Genomic DNA, 17,845 nt, shown 5'->3' with positions numbered 1-17,845 from the left:
TGCCTGGGTTGGACTCTGCTCCTTGTCATTTACCTGCCATAGATTATTAGACAGATACTTAACTTCTCAATATCTCAGGTAAGTTATTTTTAGAGTAGGCATTAATAATACCTCTCTCAGATTTATGTGAAGATTAAATGAGATAATGCTTGCAAAGCACTAGTAACAGCATCTGTCATGTACTAATCTGTTAGTAATTATTATTTATGCAAGGTAAGGCTGCCACAAACAAGAAAAAAATTAATGTAATATATGTACTTCATCATTACATTAAATATTAAATGTTTTGTGACTTTATCCATGAGTATCAAAGAAATAGCCCAAATTTGAAATATTTAAAATGAGACTAGAAAAGTAATTTCTTAACTATGGTAAAGAGAACATAAAATAAAAAAATGAACATTACATGTGACAGAAAAGCATTAGAGAAACCTTCTTGAAAACAAGATCAAAATATGGGTGCGCATTGTGACCATAGGTAATGCTTTCCTGGATTTCTTATATGAAAATGAAATAACATGGTCAGTAATTTAAATATAAAAATGTTATTACACAGTTTAAATAACATGAAAAGTCAAATACTGAGAAATCTAAATAAAAGTTATCTAAACATTTCACTAACAAAGGTAACCAGGAATAGATAAATACTTAAAGATCAACTTCATTCAGGTTAATTAAAACCTCTAAATAGAAATTATAACACTTCTGCAGAAATGATTACATAAAAGGGAGATATCTCAGGGAGGTAGAAAGAAAGAAAGATTACTATATATTTTATTAGATAGCACATTCACTCTTAATTTTCAGCTGAATATTTTTGTAAACTTGACAACGTAACATAAAACATTATTTAAAATATAGTGACCAAAAATCATCAAAGATCATCTGAATGTCTGGGTGGGGATGGGGGTGGGGTGAAAGAACATAATGGAAAACATTTGCCATCAGAAGAAGGTGTGACTTATCTTTTTAAGTCTCTTTCTCTAACTCTGAACACGAACTGTGAACTGGAGTTCTCTTGATCATGCTGGTACCTAAAATTCTCCCATCACTTCCCCAACACCTTCCAGCATCCTCTTTACCCAGCAACAGAGAATGTCAGCTCTATTATTCCTCTGATTGGTGAAGCCCAGCCATGCTGACTCCTCTCCACCCATTTTGACCATTTCCAGGTGTTAGAAGCCCACAGTTTCAGAGTCTCATCTGCCTCCACCCGGCCTCAGTTCCTCATCACTGTTTCTGTGCTCACAGTCATCGATTATAGACCCCACAACATGCGCCCTGAAGACAGAATGTTCCAGACCAGAGGTGTGATCTTGAGAGCCCTCTCCTTGGCTGTCCTGCTAAGTCTCCGAGGAGCTGGGGCCATCAAGGGTGAGTGCTCAGGAGAATGTGAGAGCATCAGGGTGAGTGGTGGGGAGGCTCACATCAATTGTTGCTTCAGGAATCAGAGATTTTAGGGGCTCATTGATCTGTCTGGCCCTCATGATAGTCTATGTTCCCTCTGGCCCTCATAATAATAACAGCAATAGCCCCCAGAATTTACGAGACACCTGCATAGTTTCTTTCCCCATTTACATCTCACAGGAATCTTGAATGAAGATATTATTCCCTTCATTTAGAAATTATTTTGAAAAACTGAATCTCAAAAAGATGAATACGTTTTCCAAGGTTACACAGCAGATCAACGAGCCAAGTTTGAAGACCAGACCCAGCTCTGAGGGTCATAAACTGCCTCCCCCAGATTCCTATACACAGTGACCTTCTGCCAGGGCCTTCTGGGCCCCAACACCCCTCCTATCTATCTGGGATCCCCAGCCTCTGTCTTTTGTGGCTGCTTCACAGGAACTCTGAGCTATGGGCTCTGCGTTAGGAGAGGAAGTGCTAAGAGTGTTTCTGTATCCTTCCTCTCTCCTAGGACCCTAGGGCCCTTCCTGGGTCTTTCTGGATGGTCATAAGCTTTCCTCTCTCAAGACGGCAATGTTGCATGGTCTTGATAGCCTGTGACTCGGCTCCTGAGAGATCCAGGACTGCAAGGGAGGCCTAAACTTTGGAGAGCTGCAAGGACTCAGCCAGAGATGGGCTGTGATGAATGCTCTTTCTTCCTGTAGCTGACATCAGGGAGAATGACATCAAGCCTGTGTATGATGCTGTCATCCCAAAATCTAGTGATGGGGAAGGTTAGAATCCATAACATACAAGATGCACACTGGCCTCAGACAGTTTGATGTGTAGAATAAAGAGGAGGTGAGGCTGGGGAGAACCAGAAGTATCTATTGCCCTGTTCATGGTCACCTGGGTTATTTCTAATGTTATGTTATAATAAACACCACAATGGGCATCTCTTCTTAGATTTGAATATGTTTTAGGATTCTTGGTAGAAATTCCTAATTAGCTCAGCTGTCTCTTCAGGGTTTCCCTTCCCAGTGGTTCCTTGTCTTTTTAAAAAAAAATTTTATTATTATTATACTTTAAGTTTTAGGGTACATGTGCACAATGTGCAGGTTTGTTACATATGTATACATGTGCCATGTTGGTGTGCTGCACCCATTAACTCGTCATTTAGCATTAGGTATAGGTTCCTTGTCTTAACATTTAAACATGTCCTTTACCTTAAAAACATAAGCGAAAACCAACTGATAAAAAACAACCTTGCCTGCATCTTACCCTAGAGACACTCTCTCTGTGTCCTCACAGTTGGAGCTAAGTGTCTGACTTGTGTCCAGTACATCCTGCTCATCTTGGCCATCAGGAACCTCTGTAGAAGGTCAAATCCAGTGGGTTCTTCTCAGTGCCTCTGACTTGAGTTACTAATAACATTTGCACTGTAATCCACTTCTTTCTGATGAACTACCCTGTCTTTATCTGTCTCCTATTTCTCTGGATCTTCCTTATCATCCTTTAAATCACTTCTTAATTATCATGTCCTCTCATCATAGCCTGAGATCTCTGCAATTCTGATTTTTGGTACTCTTCCTGGAAAATCTCATCTAATCTGCACCTGCCACTAATGACTCTCAGTTCTCTGGCCTAAACTCCTCTCCTGAGCCACCCATCATCCACAAATGTCTATGTATTATTTCTCCTTTCAGATCTTCTAAGTGCAATAGCCCCACAGTGAACTCAGTATCTTCTCCCAGTCAGGCTGTCTTCCCCCTGTGAGAAGTGGCTTTGTCCCTGTTTTCAGAATGCCTACATTGAAGCCATCTGTTCCCCAGGAAGCTGTCCCCGACGTGTTGTTTGATCGCATCTTGTGTATACCCACATATCTGCACTTATCCTTCTGAACCTGCTGTTGTCTTGTCACTTGTGTTTCCTTCTGTGAATTGTACATATCTGCAGAACAGGACCTATGTATTATTTTTACTTGCATATTTAGCATCTAACAGTGTTTGACATATAGTAGTCTTTTAATACATATTTTTGTCTGAATGGATATGACATTTTGAAGTAAAATAACCTGTTTCATATCTGGCTGATCTTTAGACAGCAGAACTTGTGAAAGTGTTTTTTAAAAACTATTTTAAAAAGTACATGGGATATTCATGTATTAAGAAGATGAATTCCCAATAATTGCTAGAAGACTTTGTGTCGTTTAATTTTGCCCTCTTTTTCCTGGTGAGTCCTTTGAGTCCTTTAAACTGAGGAGGAAGCTATTTCCCTTGTGAAACACCTATAGGATTTAATTCTCCCTGTCACTGTAAGTGCAAGCACTGACTGGGTCCCCACATGTCAAGGCTGCAAACTCACAGGGAAATCCGTGAGTTGGGAGGTGAGAGCAGATGAGCCCTGTGGTCCTTTCTCACTCTCATGCATTTATCATTCTAAACCCAGACTCTCACATATACATTCATTGTTTGCTTTAATGATTATAGTTGCTTTTATCCTCTTATCTTTGCTACTTCTTGCAAACTAATAAAGACTAAGAAACAAAATAAATCCTACAGGTATTTCAAACTCAGCAATAATTTCTTTTTTTTTCTTTTTTTAAAATTATACTTTAAGTTTTAGGGTACATGTGCACAACGTACAGGTTTGTTACATATGTATACATGTGCCAAGTTGGTGTGCTGCACCCATTAACTCGTCATTTACATTAGGTATATCTCCTAATGCTATCCCTCCCCCCTCCCCCCACCCCACAATAGGCCCCGGTGTGTGATGTTCCCCTTCCTGTGTCCATGTATTCTCATTGTTCAATTCCCACCTATGAGTGAGAACATACGGTGTTTGGTTTTTTTGTCCTTGTGATAGTTTGAAACTCAGCAATAATTTCTAGTTGGCCTCTAAAACAAAAATCAAAATATAAATATAAGAAACGTTTAGAATGCTTAGTACCTGGGTGATGAAACAATCTGTACACTAAGCTCCAGAGTCATGAGTTTACCTATGTAACCAACCTGCACATGTACCCCTGAACATAAAATAAATGTTGAAATATTTTTAAAAAGGAAACAAAAGTTTGGAATAAATGCCAAAATAACTATACTGTACTTTTGAATTTATATGCCCCAAATGAAAAATATTATCAACAAAGCTATACATTCTACAGTTTCGTGTTCATAAACTAAGACAGAAACTTTAAAACTGTCAAGAATGCTAAAATTTGAAGGATATTTTCTTCTTCCTCCCAATTTTCTATTTTTTCTCCCTTTTATGCAATAAGAAAAATAAAATGTCCATTCCCCCACCCCCATGACTCTAAAAACAATTTTACATCTGTGTCCTAGAAGAATTAAGATCTTAAGGGTAGAGAAAATCTCTCTACTAGTTCCACCAGTAGCCATATGACCTTAGCAAGTTATTAATATTTAACCTCTCTGCATTTCCTTACCTGTAAAATGTATGCTATGTATTTGCTTCATAGGGTTATTGTGACAATTTAACGAGTGAAATATGTAAAGTATTTAGAAGGATGCCTGGTACAAGTAAGAGCTCAAGAAATGTTAGCTATCATTGTTACTATTACTGTTGTGTAGGGTCAGGATACCCAGACTTTCAAAGACCAGGAAGCAGCTTGACTTATCAATGATAAACTTTTCATTTTGTTCTTTGCTCCTTTCTTTTTATAACTACTCATCTGCTCTGTATTATTTCCTTTATGGTGTTTCTCCTTCTTCCCCATATGTCCTTCCTTTGACCTCTTACCTTCTTCCTTTTTATAGTCATACATCTTTATTCATTCTCGAGCTTTCACCACTTACATATTCATACTGACATTTTGTCATGTTTTTCTCTACTTTCTTTATGCAGCGGACCATGTGTCCACTTTTGCCATGTTTATACAGACGCATAGACCGACAGGGGAGTATATGTTTGAGTTTGATGAGGATGAGATGTTCCATGTGGATCTGGACAAGAAGGAGACTGTCTGGCATCTAGAGGAGTTTGGCCGAGCCTTTTCCTTGGAGGCTCAGGGCGGGCTGGCTAACATTGCTGCATTGAACGACCACTTGAATGCCATGATCCAGCATTCCAACCACACTCAGGCCGCCAATGGTACTGCCTATCTTTGCCTCTTTCTCTGTAGCCCGACTGGAAGGGATGAGAGGGCCTGTCTGCCACCCTCAGACTAGGAAGCTTAAGTGCCCCCTGCTGTGTGATCCTCTTCCCCTAGTGGCCATGGGCTGATCCCACCACAGCAAGGGCTTGCATCCTCTCTTCTCAGGAGAGAGAAAGGTGAGAAAAGTGAGGCTGGTCAGTAGTGTGATACCCAGCTCTGTGATTCAGGAACTCAGAGCTGCCATAAAATCTATGGCTGAGGTAGATGATCCCCCAGAGGTGGAGCCTTTGGGATTCATCCCAGAACAGGGACCTAACCTGGTCCTGTCTCTTCCCAGATCCACCTGAGGTGACCGTGTTTCCCAAGGAGCCTGTGGAGCTGGGCCAGCCCAACACCCTCATCTGCCACATTGACAAGTTCTTCCCACCAGTGCTCAACGTCACATGGCTGTGCAACGGGGAGCCGGTCACTGAGGGTGTCGCCGAGAGCCTCTTCCTGCCCAGAACAGGTTACAGCTTCCACAAGTTCCATTACCTGACCTTTGTGCCCTCGGCCGAGGACGTCTATGACTGCAGGGTGGAGCACTGGGGCTTGGACCAGCCACTCCTCAAGCACTGGGGTATGCAGCGCCTTTTCTCTCCATAATCTCCTGGCATCCTCTATTCCAAGGACCTGGTGTCCTCTGAACCAGCTTTCCCCACTGGCCAGGTCTCAGTCCTCTCTTCGTCTTAACATCCAATTAACTGGTCTATAACCTTCAATTCCCACAACCATCCCAGGCCATAACCACCCTCACTGCACCTCCTGACCCTATCTCTTCATTCTTCACCTAGAGGCCCAAGAGCCAATCCAGATGCCTGAGACGACGGAGACTGTGCTCTGTGCCCTGGGCCTGGTGCTGGGCCTAGTGGGCATCATCATGGGCACCATCCTCATCTTAAAGGCTATGCGTTCTAGTCGTGACCCCCGCGCCCAGGGGACCCTGTGAAATACTCTAAAGGTGGGAATGTAAAGAGGAGGCCCTAGAATCTGTAGAATGTAAGGAAGGGAGGAAAAATTCAATCTGATAAGTGTTCATTGATCTCCTAATGCGTTAAAAGCATTCAGCCACATAACAACAACAACATTGATAACTAACTGAGTAGTTAATATGCTCAGGTGCTATTCTAAGCATTTACATTTATTAACTCACTTTTTTCTCACAAATAGTCTTTGAGGTAGGTACTATTATTTTCACCATTTCACATGAGAGATAATTCTATCTTTTTACATACACAGAGATCTGAAGCACCTTGATCAAGTTCCCACAGCTATGAAGTAGTAGGGCTAGCTTCCAATCCAGAAAGTCTGGATCCCAGACTGTTTATCCACTGTCTTATTCACCCTATTTTGTGAAGGAAAAGACAAAGTTCAAATTCTCCAAGAGTCCATTGTCTAGTAATGGAGCCAGATCTATATTTGTATACATAATTACAACACACTGTGGTGGGTGCCTGTACTATTTACTGTCTTTACTTGGACTCATTCCGTGGCAATGCTCACACAAAAAATGCCCTTCCTGAGATTTTATATTTTCTATTTATTATAACACTCACCATATTTTATATTTTTATATGTTTTGGGAATTCTGTTAGCATTAGATAGTGAACTTCCATGCAGATGACCACATCTAATTCATTATTATTATTGTTATTCATTCTGGACCTCAGGTACAAAAGGTTAAGAACTTCTCAGTTCATTATACTATCATCATTGGTGCCTCCGAACTCTCTCTCTCTCTCTCTCGATTTGTTTGGTCCCTTTCATCCCCAGTCCTTACTCCCATATCTAACCTCTTACTCTTACCTCATTGGTAAACATTTTAATGAATTTGATGTTTCCTTTTATTTGCATAGATCCTGTACAATATGCAGTAGTGTCCAGTGTACATGTATTTTTAATTAACCAAAATGGCATTAAATTATAGATCTAATTTTGTACATCCATTTTGTTTCTTCCAAATCCTCCATAGTATTATACTCTATACGTCCATGCATTAGTCCATTTTGCATTGCTATAAAGGAATATCTGAAGTTACCTAATTTATGAAGAAAAGAGCTTTAATTGGCTCACAGATCTGCAGGCTGTATGAGAAACATGCCACTGGCATCTGCTTCTGTTGGGGGATTCAGGAAGCTTTTACCCATGGTGGAAGGCAAAAGAAGCCGGTGCATCACATGGTCAGAGAGGGAGAAAGAGAGAGAGAAAGAGGTGCCAGGCTCTTCTTAACAACCAGGTTTCACGTACACTAATAGAGTGAGAACTCACTCATTACCCTGGGGAGGGCACCAAGCCATTCGTATGGGAGTCTCCCCCATGATTCAAATACCTCCCACCAGGCCCCACCTGCAACATTGGGGATCAATTTTCAACATGAGACTTGGAAGTGACAAATATCCAAATCATATCAATCCACATATCTATATTGCTCCTGGGATACCTGGATCATCCCTGGTTCGCTACTATTGCAAGCGATGATTGTATCTCACATGGACCTGCGTATGCATGTAGACCTGACCTGCATCCCTGAAATGTATGTATCCTAGAAAGGGGTTGCAGGGTCTCTGGAGATGCAGCTCCTTAATTTGACTAAGTATTGCTCATCTGCTCATCAGAATGGCTGTACTTATCTGTACTTCCTTTGTCAGTACCTGAAATGTCCTGCAACTCCTAAATGCACATCAACACTGGACATTATCCAGTTTTCTAACTTTTGCCAATTTCATGTGCATAAAGAAATATGCTGTTTTATAATTATTTATAATTATAATTATTTATAATTGGGGCTATAATTGGGACTGATTAGCCACTTGGGGGTTCCTTTTCTATAAATTGCCTGTTCACATTCTATGCTCATTTTTGTACTGTGGGCTTCTATCTTTTTCTTATAGATTTGCAGGAGATCCTTATATAGTCCTGCTAGTAGTCCCTTGTCAGTTTTAGGCATTGCAACTGTTTTCCCCTAATCTGACTTCTGGCAACTTTCTCCTTGGTTTCCTTTATTGAAGAGAAATCCTTAGTATTTTGTAATGAAGTCCATCAACTGTTTTTTTGTTTGTGTGTGTTTTTTAAAAGAAGTCTTCCCTATACTGAGATATCAAAGATACTCTTAAAATATCTCCTATAGTTTTAAATTTCACATTTACTACTTTAATTCGTCTGGGATTCACCTTTGTGTTTGATGGGGATCATGTTTTATTTTTCTCTATATAAAGAGCCAGTGTTCCCAGAACTACTAAATAGTTCACCTTTCCCCCATATGTTTGTGGTGTCTCTTTGCTATACTGAAAGCCCCCATTACAGACGGGCCTGTGTCTGAGTTCCATGTTGTTCCGCTGCTCTGTTTGTCTCTTCTTGTGCTGAAGGGGGTGGGTCGCCCCTTCACAGCTGTGGGTGTTTCTCGTTGGGTGGAACGAGAGACTTGGAAAAGGAAAAGACACAAAGTGAAGAGAAAGAAATAAGGGGACCCAGGGGACCAGCGTTCAGCAGATGGAGGATCCCACTGGCTTCTGAGTTCCCTTAGTATTTATTGATTACTTATCGGTGTTCTTCAGAGAGGGGGATGTGTCATGGTCACAAGACAATAGTGGGGAGAGGGTCAGCAGACAAACACGTGAACAAAGGCCTTTGCATCATAGACAAGGTAAAGAATCAAGTGCTGTGCTTTAGATATGCATAGACATAAACATTTCAATGCTTTGTTAAGCAGTATTGCCGCCCACATGTCTCACCTCCAGCCCTAAGGCAGTTTTTCCCTATCTCAGTAGATGGAACGTACAATCGGGTTTTATACCGAGACATTCCATTGCCCAGGGACAGGCAGGAGACAGATGCCTTTGTCTTGTCTCAACTGCAAGAGGTATGCCTTCCTCTCATACTAATCCTCCTCAGCACAGAACCTTTACGGGTGTCAGGCTGGGGGACGGTCAGGTCTTTCCCTTCCCATGAGGCCATATTTCAGACTATCACATGGGGAGAAACCTTGGACAATACCTGGCTTTCCTAGGCAGAGGTCCCTGCGGCCTTCCGCAGTTTTTGTGTCCCTGGGTACTTGAGATTAGGGAGTGGTGATGACTCTTAAGGAGCATGCTGCCTTCAAGCATTTGTTTAACAAAGCACATCTTGCACAACCCTTAATCCATTTAACCTTGAGTTTGACACAGCACATGTTTTAGAGAGCACAGAGTTGAGGGTAAGGTCACAGATTAACAGCATCTCAAGGCGGAAGAATTTTTCTTAATACAGAACAAAATGGAGTCTCTTATGTCTACTTCTTTCTATACAGACATATTAACAATCTGATCTCTCTTGCTTTTCCCCACATTGTGCCAGTGTCCTAGTGTTTTGATTACTATGACATTGTAGTGTGTGTTAGTATCCAGTAGGACAAATTCTTTATTTTTCTTTGTTCACACACATTTATATCTATAATGATTTATAACAGAATGAAGTGAATGGAGAATGTCAGATGTTAAGAGGAAGTATGGAAAGGAGGGCTGGGACTAGGGTGATGTAAGAGATGCACTTGACTTAGGTGCAAAATTTGGGGGATACCAAAAGAACTCAGTAATAAAAGTAAATCATATTTTAATGAAATATCTTGAAAGAGCAAAATTAATGCAAAGATACATGATTAACCAAATATCAAAACAGGAGTATTTAATGAAAATGGAGGAGAAGCAGAGAGGCAGAAGAATTAAGGCAATGTGTTGTCGCATAAGCCAAGGAATTAAAGAATTCCAGGAAAGAGGAAGTACTGCTGTCAGATGTTCAACAGAGATCGTTTTAGAGAATTTACCTTGGCTTTGAAATCCTTTCAAAGAGCAGTTTACACAATGTGAGCAAGTATCCTTCCTTCATTGCCTTCATTGATATGGTTTGGATGTTTGTCCCTTCCAAGTCTCACTCCAGAGTTAAGCTTCTTCTCTGCCCTCAGTAATGTGGCCCTTCTCCTTGTCAGGATATTTTAGAGACATGAAGCTTATGGGATGCCCTCAAAGTCAGCTGGAGTTTGGTGGTGAAATTCGATGACTTTAGGGAACTCCTTCGCTCCTATGTGCTGTTCACCTGGAGGACCAGGGCATGTGCACAGATGACCACCTTCTCCCTGGGACCTGAACAGGGCGGAGAAATGGGAAGATCAGATACAAAGGGAGTGGAGAAGATGGGTCTGGGCTTACAGTACTGAACCCAGGAATGACAGTAACCATGTGTGTTGCTGCAGGTGACAAAATATCTGAACAGAAGAGGACTTAGGAGAGATCTGAACTCCAGCTGCTCTACAAACTACACCTCAGCTTTTCTTCTCACTTCATGTGTTCACTACCCCAGTGGCTGACTGAATTGCTGACCCTTCAAACTCTGTCCTTATCTGTTACCTTAAAGCAGTCATTCCTCAGTAAAGTTCCCAACAAATAGAAGGTAATGAATAAATGTCGACACTTTTGTAGCACTGATATGGAGATTATCCCTTCATTGAGCCTTTTATCCTCTGGTCTCCTTTGAAGAAACTTCACTGTCACCTTCCCAAGAATACCCTAAGACCAATAAATACTTCAGTATGTCAGAGCTGGGAGACGCTGAGTCATTCTTACTGGAAGTCTAGGACAAGGTCACATGTGAATATGATTTATTGAAAGTGTGGTTTCAAGCTCTGTTGCAGATATAGTTACTAAAGGTTCTGATCTTACTTGAATGGAAAGGTCTGAGGATATTGATTCAGCCCTGGGTTCTTCCCTAACTACAGGATAGGGTCAGGTAGAGAAAGGGTATTTGGGGGAAATTTTACTAGGATGAAGTTTTTCTTGGATGTGGTTTGAAGACTGCAGTGTTTGAAGTCTCTGAGGGAAGAGATTTGGTCTGTCTGGATCAAGATTTCAGGCAGATTTGGATTCCATTCCCCTGAGCGCCTTTCCCAAAACCGGATTGTAATTATAGCAATATCTAATAGAGAATATTTTCTACATGATAAACTAAGAGCCAAGAAATAAAATAAGAAACTGCTGTCATTCATTGCACTTTTTACCAGCCATAGTCACTCCATGTGGGAGAACTTAAATTATCATAAACAGAGTTTTCAAAGGTTTGAGAATAGTGGTGATCATGAAGAAAAATATCTTATTTGAGCAAGGATTTTGTTTCTTTATGAGTGTTCTCTAGATGTTAAAATGAAAAGAGCATAAGATGGTAAAAATGCAGATAAATATAAAAACATGTTTTCTAGTTTTTCTATTTTTGAGTTGAAAAAGGTAATTGTTTAAAGTGAAAATTATTTGGGGGTTTATAACAGACCCACAAGTAAAACATGATGACAATGGCACAAAGAATAGAAGGGAGAAATGGAAGTATAATGTTGTAAGCTTCTTATACATGTGAAGAAGTATGTTATTATTTGAAGGTTGAATTATTAAGATGAATATTTTAAACTCTTGACAACTACTGAATGAAAAGAGGTATCACTAAGAGGCCAATGGAGAAGATAAAATAGAATACTGAGCATAATTAATTCAAAATAAATAAAAATGGAAAATCTGATAAGAAAAAGAGAAAACAAAGTGTAAGATGGTAGAGTTTAAAATGACCATACTAATAATTGAACTAAATGCACATGGTCTGAGCACTGTAACTAAAAGGCAAAGATTGTCAGAATGCACAAAAAATGTATAGGCCAACTTTATGCTGTTTACATAATGCCCTCTTTAAATATGAAGGCAAAGACAAATGAAAAGTAAAAGAATGGGAAAATACATATACACCATGGAATATCATGCAGCCATAAAAAAGAATGAGTTCATGTCCTTTGCTGGACATGGCTGAAGCTGGAATCCATCATTCACAGCAAACTAATACAGGAACGGAAAACCAAACACCGCATGTTCTCACTCACAAGTGGGAGTTGAACAATGAGAACACATGGACACAGGGAGGGGAACGTCACACACTGGGGCCTGTTGGGGGGTTGGGGGCAAGGGGAGGGAGAGCATTAGGACAAATACCTAACACTTGCAGGGTTTAGAACCTAGATGATGGGTTGATAGGTGCAGCAAACCACCATGGTACATGTATACCTATGTAACAAACCTGCATGTTCTGCACATGTATCCCAGAACTTAAAGTTAAAAAAAGAATGGGAAAATAATGCCAATGATGGAAATGCTGGTGGCTGTATTAATATCAGAAATATAGAACTCAGAATAAGAAATATTACCACGGAGAAAGAAGGATAGTTCATAATGATAAAAGGATCATCTTATTACCAACATATAACAATCCTAAATGTGTATGTTCTTAGAAAATATGTCTTAAATCACATCACACCAAAAATGATAAAAATAAAAGCAGAAATAGGCAAATTCATAATTATATTTTAGTATTCAAGCACTCAGTAAAAGTAAACAATAAAATACTTAGGAAAAAACTCAGTGAGGACATGGAAGATTTAAATAACATTATCAACGAACCAGTATGATCTAATCAATACCTATAGAATACTCCACCCAATAGTGGCAGAATACAGATTATTTTCAAATGCTCAAGAATATTCCACATGACAGACTATACACTGGGTCATAAACACATCTAAATAAATAAATAAATGTCCAAATAAATGTCTCTGTTGAAATAATACAGAATAAATTTTTGGACCACAATAGCATTAAATTAGAAACCAATAACAGAAAAATGCATTGAAAGTCCCAAATACCTAGAAATTAAAAAGTATACTGCTAAACAGCACCTGGATTTAAAAAGCGTCAGAAGCAAAATTAGAAAATATTTTGAACTGAATTAATATGAAAGCACACTATATCAAAATTAGTATGATACAGTAATTAGATAATAATTTATAACTTTACATAATTGGAAAGGAGGAAAACTCTAAAATCAACCACCTATGCTCCCATCTTAAGAAACTAGGAAAAAAAGGTCAAATTAATCCCAAGTTTAGTAAAAGCAGAAATAAATGCAATAAAAATGGACAAGCAGTAAAGAAAATAAAGTGAATTGCTGGCTTTTAAAAAAGCTCAATACATTCGAGTATCTCTAGCTAGATGGATCAAGAAAAAGAGATAAGACTCATAGCTCCAATATCAGGAATGGAAGTGGGTACATCACAATAGGTCATAGGACATTAAAATATTATGACAAAATACTATGAAAATGCCAATAAATAAAAGTGACAATAAATTTGACAACTTACATTGTTAAATTAAATTATATTTGGTGTAAAGCTTTCTCCATATCTTGAGTCTCTACATAGCAAACTAACCTAACTTAACATAACTGCATCATGTAAACAAACTATAGCCTAACTTGAGTGTTGTAATAAATAGCTGAGTCTCAGCCAATCACAGGCTGCCAACTGATCATACTATGTCCCCCATAAGGCAAATGCCTCATCACACCATGCCCATATAAGGCAAACACTGAGCTGTAACCAATTGGCTGGTTTTGTATATCACTTACTGTTTTTATTTATAAATACCGCCTTCTCATGTTGCTGGCTAGAGCTCTTTGAATCTTTCTGGATTCTGAGGGCTGCCCAATTCATGAACTGTTCTTTGCTAAATAAACTCTGTTAAATTCAATTTGTCTAAAATTTGTATTTTAACAACATGAAATAGAAACATTTCTTGAATGATTCAAATTACCAAAACTAAACGAAGAAGAAATCTGAATCAATGAAAGAAATTAAGTTTATAATTTTAAAAATCCTTCTAACAGAGAAGGCCAAATGGTTTCCAGGTCAGATGGCTTCATTGATTAATTCTATCATACATTTAAGGAAGAAACAGTACCAACTCAATACAAACTCTTTCAATAAAAGAGCAGGAGAAAACACATCCCAATAACTTACAAGTTCAGTATACTAACACCAAACAATGACATTAAAAGAAAAGGAAACTGGGCCGGGCGCAGTGGCTCATGCCTATAATCCCAGCACTTTGGGAGGCTGAGGCGGGTGGATCACGAGGTCAGGAGACCAAGACCACGGTGAAACCCTGTCTCTACTAAAAATACAAAAAGTTAGCCGGGCGCGGTGGCGGGCGCCTGTAGTCCCAGCTGCTCAGGAGGCTGAGGCAGGAGAATGGTGTGAACCCGGGAGGTGGAGCTTGCAGTGAGCCGAGATCACGCCACTGCACTCCAGCCTGGGCGACAGAGCGAGGCTCCGTCTCAAAAAAAAAAAAAAAAGAAAAAAGAAAAGGAAACTAAAGATGCATATCCCTCACAATCATAGCCACAAAAATATTTAACAAAATATTATAAAATTGAATTCTACAATACATTAAAAAGGATGATATAACATGATCATAAAAGTTTATGCCAGGAATGGAAGGCATGTTTAACATTCAAAAAAATCAATGTGATTCCACATCTTAACAGAATACGAAAGGAAAATTGTATAATTATGTAAATGGATGCAGAAAAAGGCATTTGCTCATTCATGATAAAATGTCCTAGAAAACTAGGAATAAAGGGGAATTGCTTCACCTAATAAGGGGTATCCATGAAAACCAACAAGTGACATTTTCAATTTTGGGGGAAGCATTTCACTTCCTCCATAAAACTATTAAATTATCTAATGTGAGAGTGGAATTCAGTGAAGAAATATTCCCTACTGGAAAAATACAAAATGCTGGATATTCTGTGAACAGTTTCTATGCATTCTATATAAATGAAACTATTAACTATATAATGCATTTATTGAAAAAAGAAGACGGCCTTCTAAACTGGATGCCAGATGAGCATGCTGAACACAAAGCATGGTTTGCAGAGAAGTGATGTTTCCAATAGAAAAATTAAGGATAGAGTTTCAGGTAATGGCAGAACATCCAGATGGATGCGCCCAGAACACATACTAAGATGAAGCCAGAGACTATACACTAATGGGTTTTCTGTGGCATAATGATTGATGCCACAAGGTGACTGAGATCTACAGGAGAATGAGTGTAGAGAGATGAGCAAAGGGCTGAAGACTATGCCTTAAGTATGTCTCCATTTAAAAATGGGAAATGGAGGAGCACTGCACGAAGGAGTAAGCATTGTTTCCTGCCTCAGCATGTTGGGGTAAATAGGATAAGGAAGAGAGGGCACTGGAAGAGAATGACCTATCTGTCCATCTCACTTATAACTATCTGGTTGGCCACCAACTGGTTAAGATCCAATGGTTTGATATACCTGTCAAAGGACTTAATATAACATTAGGCTGCATTAATATCAGTAATATTTCTGTAGTAAAGAAGGTGATAGATCTCCCATTCCCTGCTTGGACTTTAGCTGAACACTCAGCTTGGACTTTAGGTGAACACTTAGCTGTACCCTCAGACATAGATTTTTAAGAAAAATCTCTATCACCTGGACAGTGGTATAAAAGAAAATGGAAAACAAGAGTACAATTTCAAAGGGCTGTGATTTTGGAGCCATTAAAGAATCTGGTCAAGTTTGGTCTAGTGAAGTGAAAAAAGCAGGATTGGTTTAAGAATCTCTGACTCCAAATAAATATACCTCAATTATGGAGGTCCTAGGAAGTCAGGCAGGGGTGTGTTGCTTTATTTATGAGAAAAGTGTACTCACATATCTTTAAATATGTAAGATACATGATTGATTCCTTTTTTATTGTCTTGAGAAGGATGATCTACTCCTAGTAAAGTGCAGATGGGGCTTATGTATGCCCTAAGCACTCGTGTATGACAGAGGAACAGAAGGTTCTTCCTTAGGGTAAGAGAACTTCAAGCAAGATTACTCCAGCCCATCCTCCCATTTGCTCTCTCTTTCTGTTTTCAGCTTGCATAGAAAAGCCTTTTTTTGGTATTTAAGCTCAGTTGCTCTTATTGTGGGACAGTGGAGACTGTGTATTAGCCCCATAAAAACTATTTGTCTCCATTTCCTCTCTGAAAAGGTAGCATTGCAGCAATTCCCTCTCTCCTTTCCCTGTTTCCTTCTCTCTCTTAGCCAGGGGCTCCATTGCTCAGGGTTAGAATACAGTCAACTAAAAAAATCTGTCCCAGAAAGGGGCTGTTGAACACTCAACTGTTTATTTGATGGTTGAAGCTAGGCTCTAAGAGTGAGAGTAAAATGTTGGTGGAACAGATTTGGAGAAAGCTGTGATGACAAGAATTATTACTTCTGCTTAATGCCTTTCCCTCCAGCAATCGAGATTTGAGTGTGAGGCATCCTCGCTTGTGACCAGGTAATAGAGGTAATATACTGAGATTGTCCTGAGTGAGTTGCAGAGAAGGGAGAGGTATTAAACAGAGATATTGTATCCTTGAATTCTGAAAGAGAAGTGGCATGCTATCAAGAGAACAGTTCTGTTTCATAGTGGGAAAAATGTATCAGAGGTGTCACATGGACATAGAAGTGAGAGAACTGAGGGTTGAAGTGGGTTCTTGGGAAGGTCATGTCCTCTGCCGTTGAGAAAATCTGAAGTGTATGCCAACTAGGGTTAGAACTGCTGCCTCACAGGAAGTAGCACTCCGTGCAGCCACCAATTAGAGCTGCCCTGCCTGGATCCTTTTAGTATTTTAGGATTGATAAACAGGTATGAATAAAAAATGAGCAAACTCATGCAAGGTAAAACTAAGGAGAAAAAATAGAAATAGTGCATGGAAACGAGTTAGAAAAGAATAAAACAGTATATAAGTACAAGTCTAAACAGGTACGCATGAAAAGTGAGCAAACTCATGCAAGGTAAAACTAAGGAGAAAACAATAGAAATTGTGCATGGAAATGAGTTAGAAAAGAATAAAACAGTATATAAGTACAAGTCTCCATACCTGTCAGCACATGGGAATAGTTTTGGTGTGTGCTAAAATAGTTTTTCCTTAGAGCTTCAGGTCGTAAATTGCTAAGGAAAGTCTGCTTGGTGCTGGAGTCTGGAGTCTTTACTTTTCTTCTAGTTACAGCTCTCAGAAGCCTGTTCATGGTATGTGCCTGTGATCCCAACTACTTGGGAGGCTGAGGTGGGAGAATTGCTTTTCCCCCCAGTGAAAACAAACTCAAAAAATTGGAAAAAGTGACTGTTACATGAGACGTGCAAATATAAATGTAAGGACATGGGAAGCATGAAAAAGCAAGGAAATATGACACCTTCAAAGGAACACAATAATTCTCCAGAAACAGAGTAAAATAAAAAAATTCACAAAATCCCAGAAAAAGAATTCAAAATTGTGATACTAACAAAGCTCAGTGAGATACAAGAGAACTCCAAGAAACTAAATAAATAAATCAGAAAAGCAATTGAAGATTTAAATGAGAAATTTACCAAAGAGACAGATAACATAAAAAAGAACCAAAGAGAAATCC

The 17,845-nt window shown here is 39.3% G+C and overlaps 1 protein-coding gene across 3 annotated transcripts; it reads left to right on the top strand.

Annotated features, from left to right (window-relative positions):
* Nucleotides 1–1,192: 1,192 nt before the first annotated feature.
* On the top strand, nucleotides 1,193–11,108 carry LOC129038211 (HLA class II histocompatibility antigen, DP alpha 1 chain). Of its 3 annotated transcripts, none has more exons than XR_010126688.1 (5): nucleotides 1,193–1,374; nucleotides 5,254–5,499; nucleotides 5,841–6,122; nucleotides 6,337–8,910; nucleotides 9,875–11,108. XR_010126688.1 is itself a non-coding variant. In XM_054490942.2 (5 exons), exons 1-4 carry the CDS (start codon nucleotides 1,275–1,277, stop codon nucleotides 6,489–6,491), a joined length of 783 nt encoding a protein of 260 aa, XP_054346917.2. In that variant the 5' UTR covers nucleotides 1,193–1,274; the 3' UTR covers nucleotides 6,492–6,503; nucleotides 10,767–11,108. The 3 variants fall into 3 exon arrangements, 2 of the variants coding, with proteins under 2 accessions (XP_054346917.2, XP_063522163.1); XM_054490942.2 differs by having other exon boundaries at nucleotides 6,337–6,503; nucleotides 10,767–11,108; XM_063666093.1 differs by lacking the exon at nucleotides 6,337–8,910 and having other exon boundaries at nucleotides 10,767–11,108.
* The last annotated feature ends 6,737 nt before the right edge of the window (nucleotides 11,109–17,845 follow it).

The sequence above is a fragment of the Pongo pygmaeus genome, chromosome 5, assembly GCF_028885625.2.
Source record: "Pongo pygmaeus isolate AG05252 chromosome 5, NHGRI_mPonPyg2-v2.0_pri, whole genome shotgun sequence".
In the NCBI taxonomy this organism is placed as follows: domain Eukaryota; kingdom Metazoa; phylum Chordata; class Mammalia; order Primates; family Hominidae; genus Pongo; species Pongo pygmaeus.
Note: the sequence above shows the minus strand (reverse complement) of the source record. Positions and strands in the feature narration are given on the sequence as shown.

What these genes read in the sequence shown, in the direction of transcription:
- LOC129038211 (XM_054490942.2), top strand. Translation starts at nt 1,275, where the DNA reads ATGCGCCCTGAAGACAGAATGTTCCAGACCAGAGGTGTGATCTTGAGA. An exon ending in AGGAGCTGGGGCCATCAAGG is followed by an intron (nt 1,375 to 5,253) that starts GTGAGTGCTCAG and finishes TTCTTTATGCAG; the next exon opens with CGGACCATGTGTCCACTTTT. An exon ending in GCCACTCCTCAAGCACTGGG is followed by an intron (nt 6,123 to 6,336) that starts GTATGCAGCGCC and finishes TTCTTCACCTAG; the next exon opens with AGGCCCAAGAGCCAATCCAG.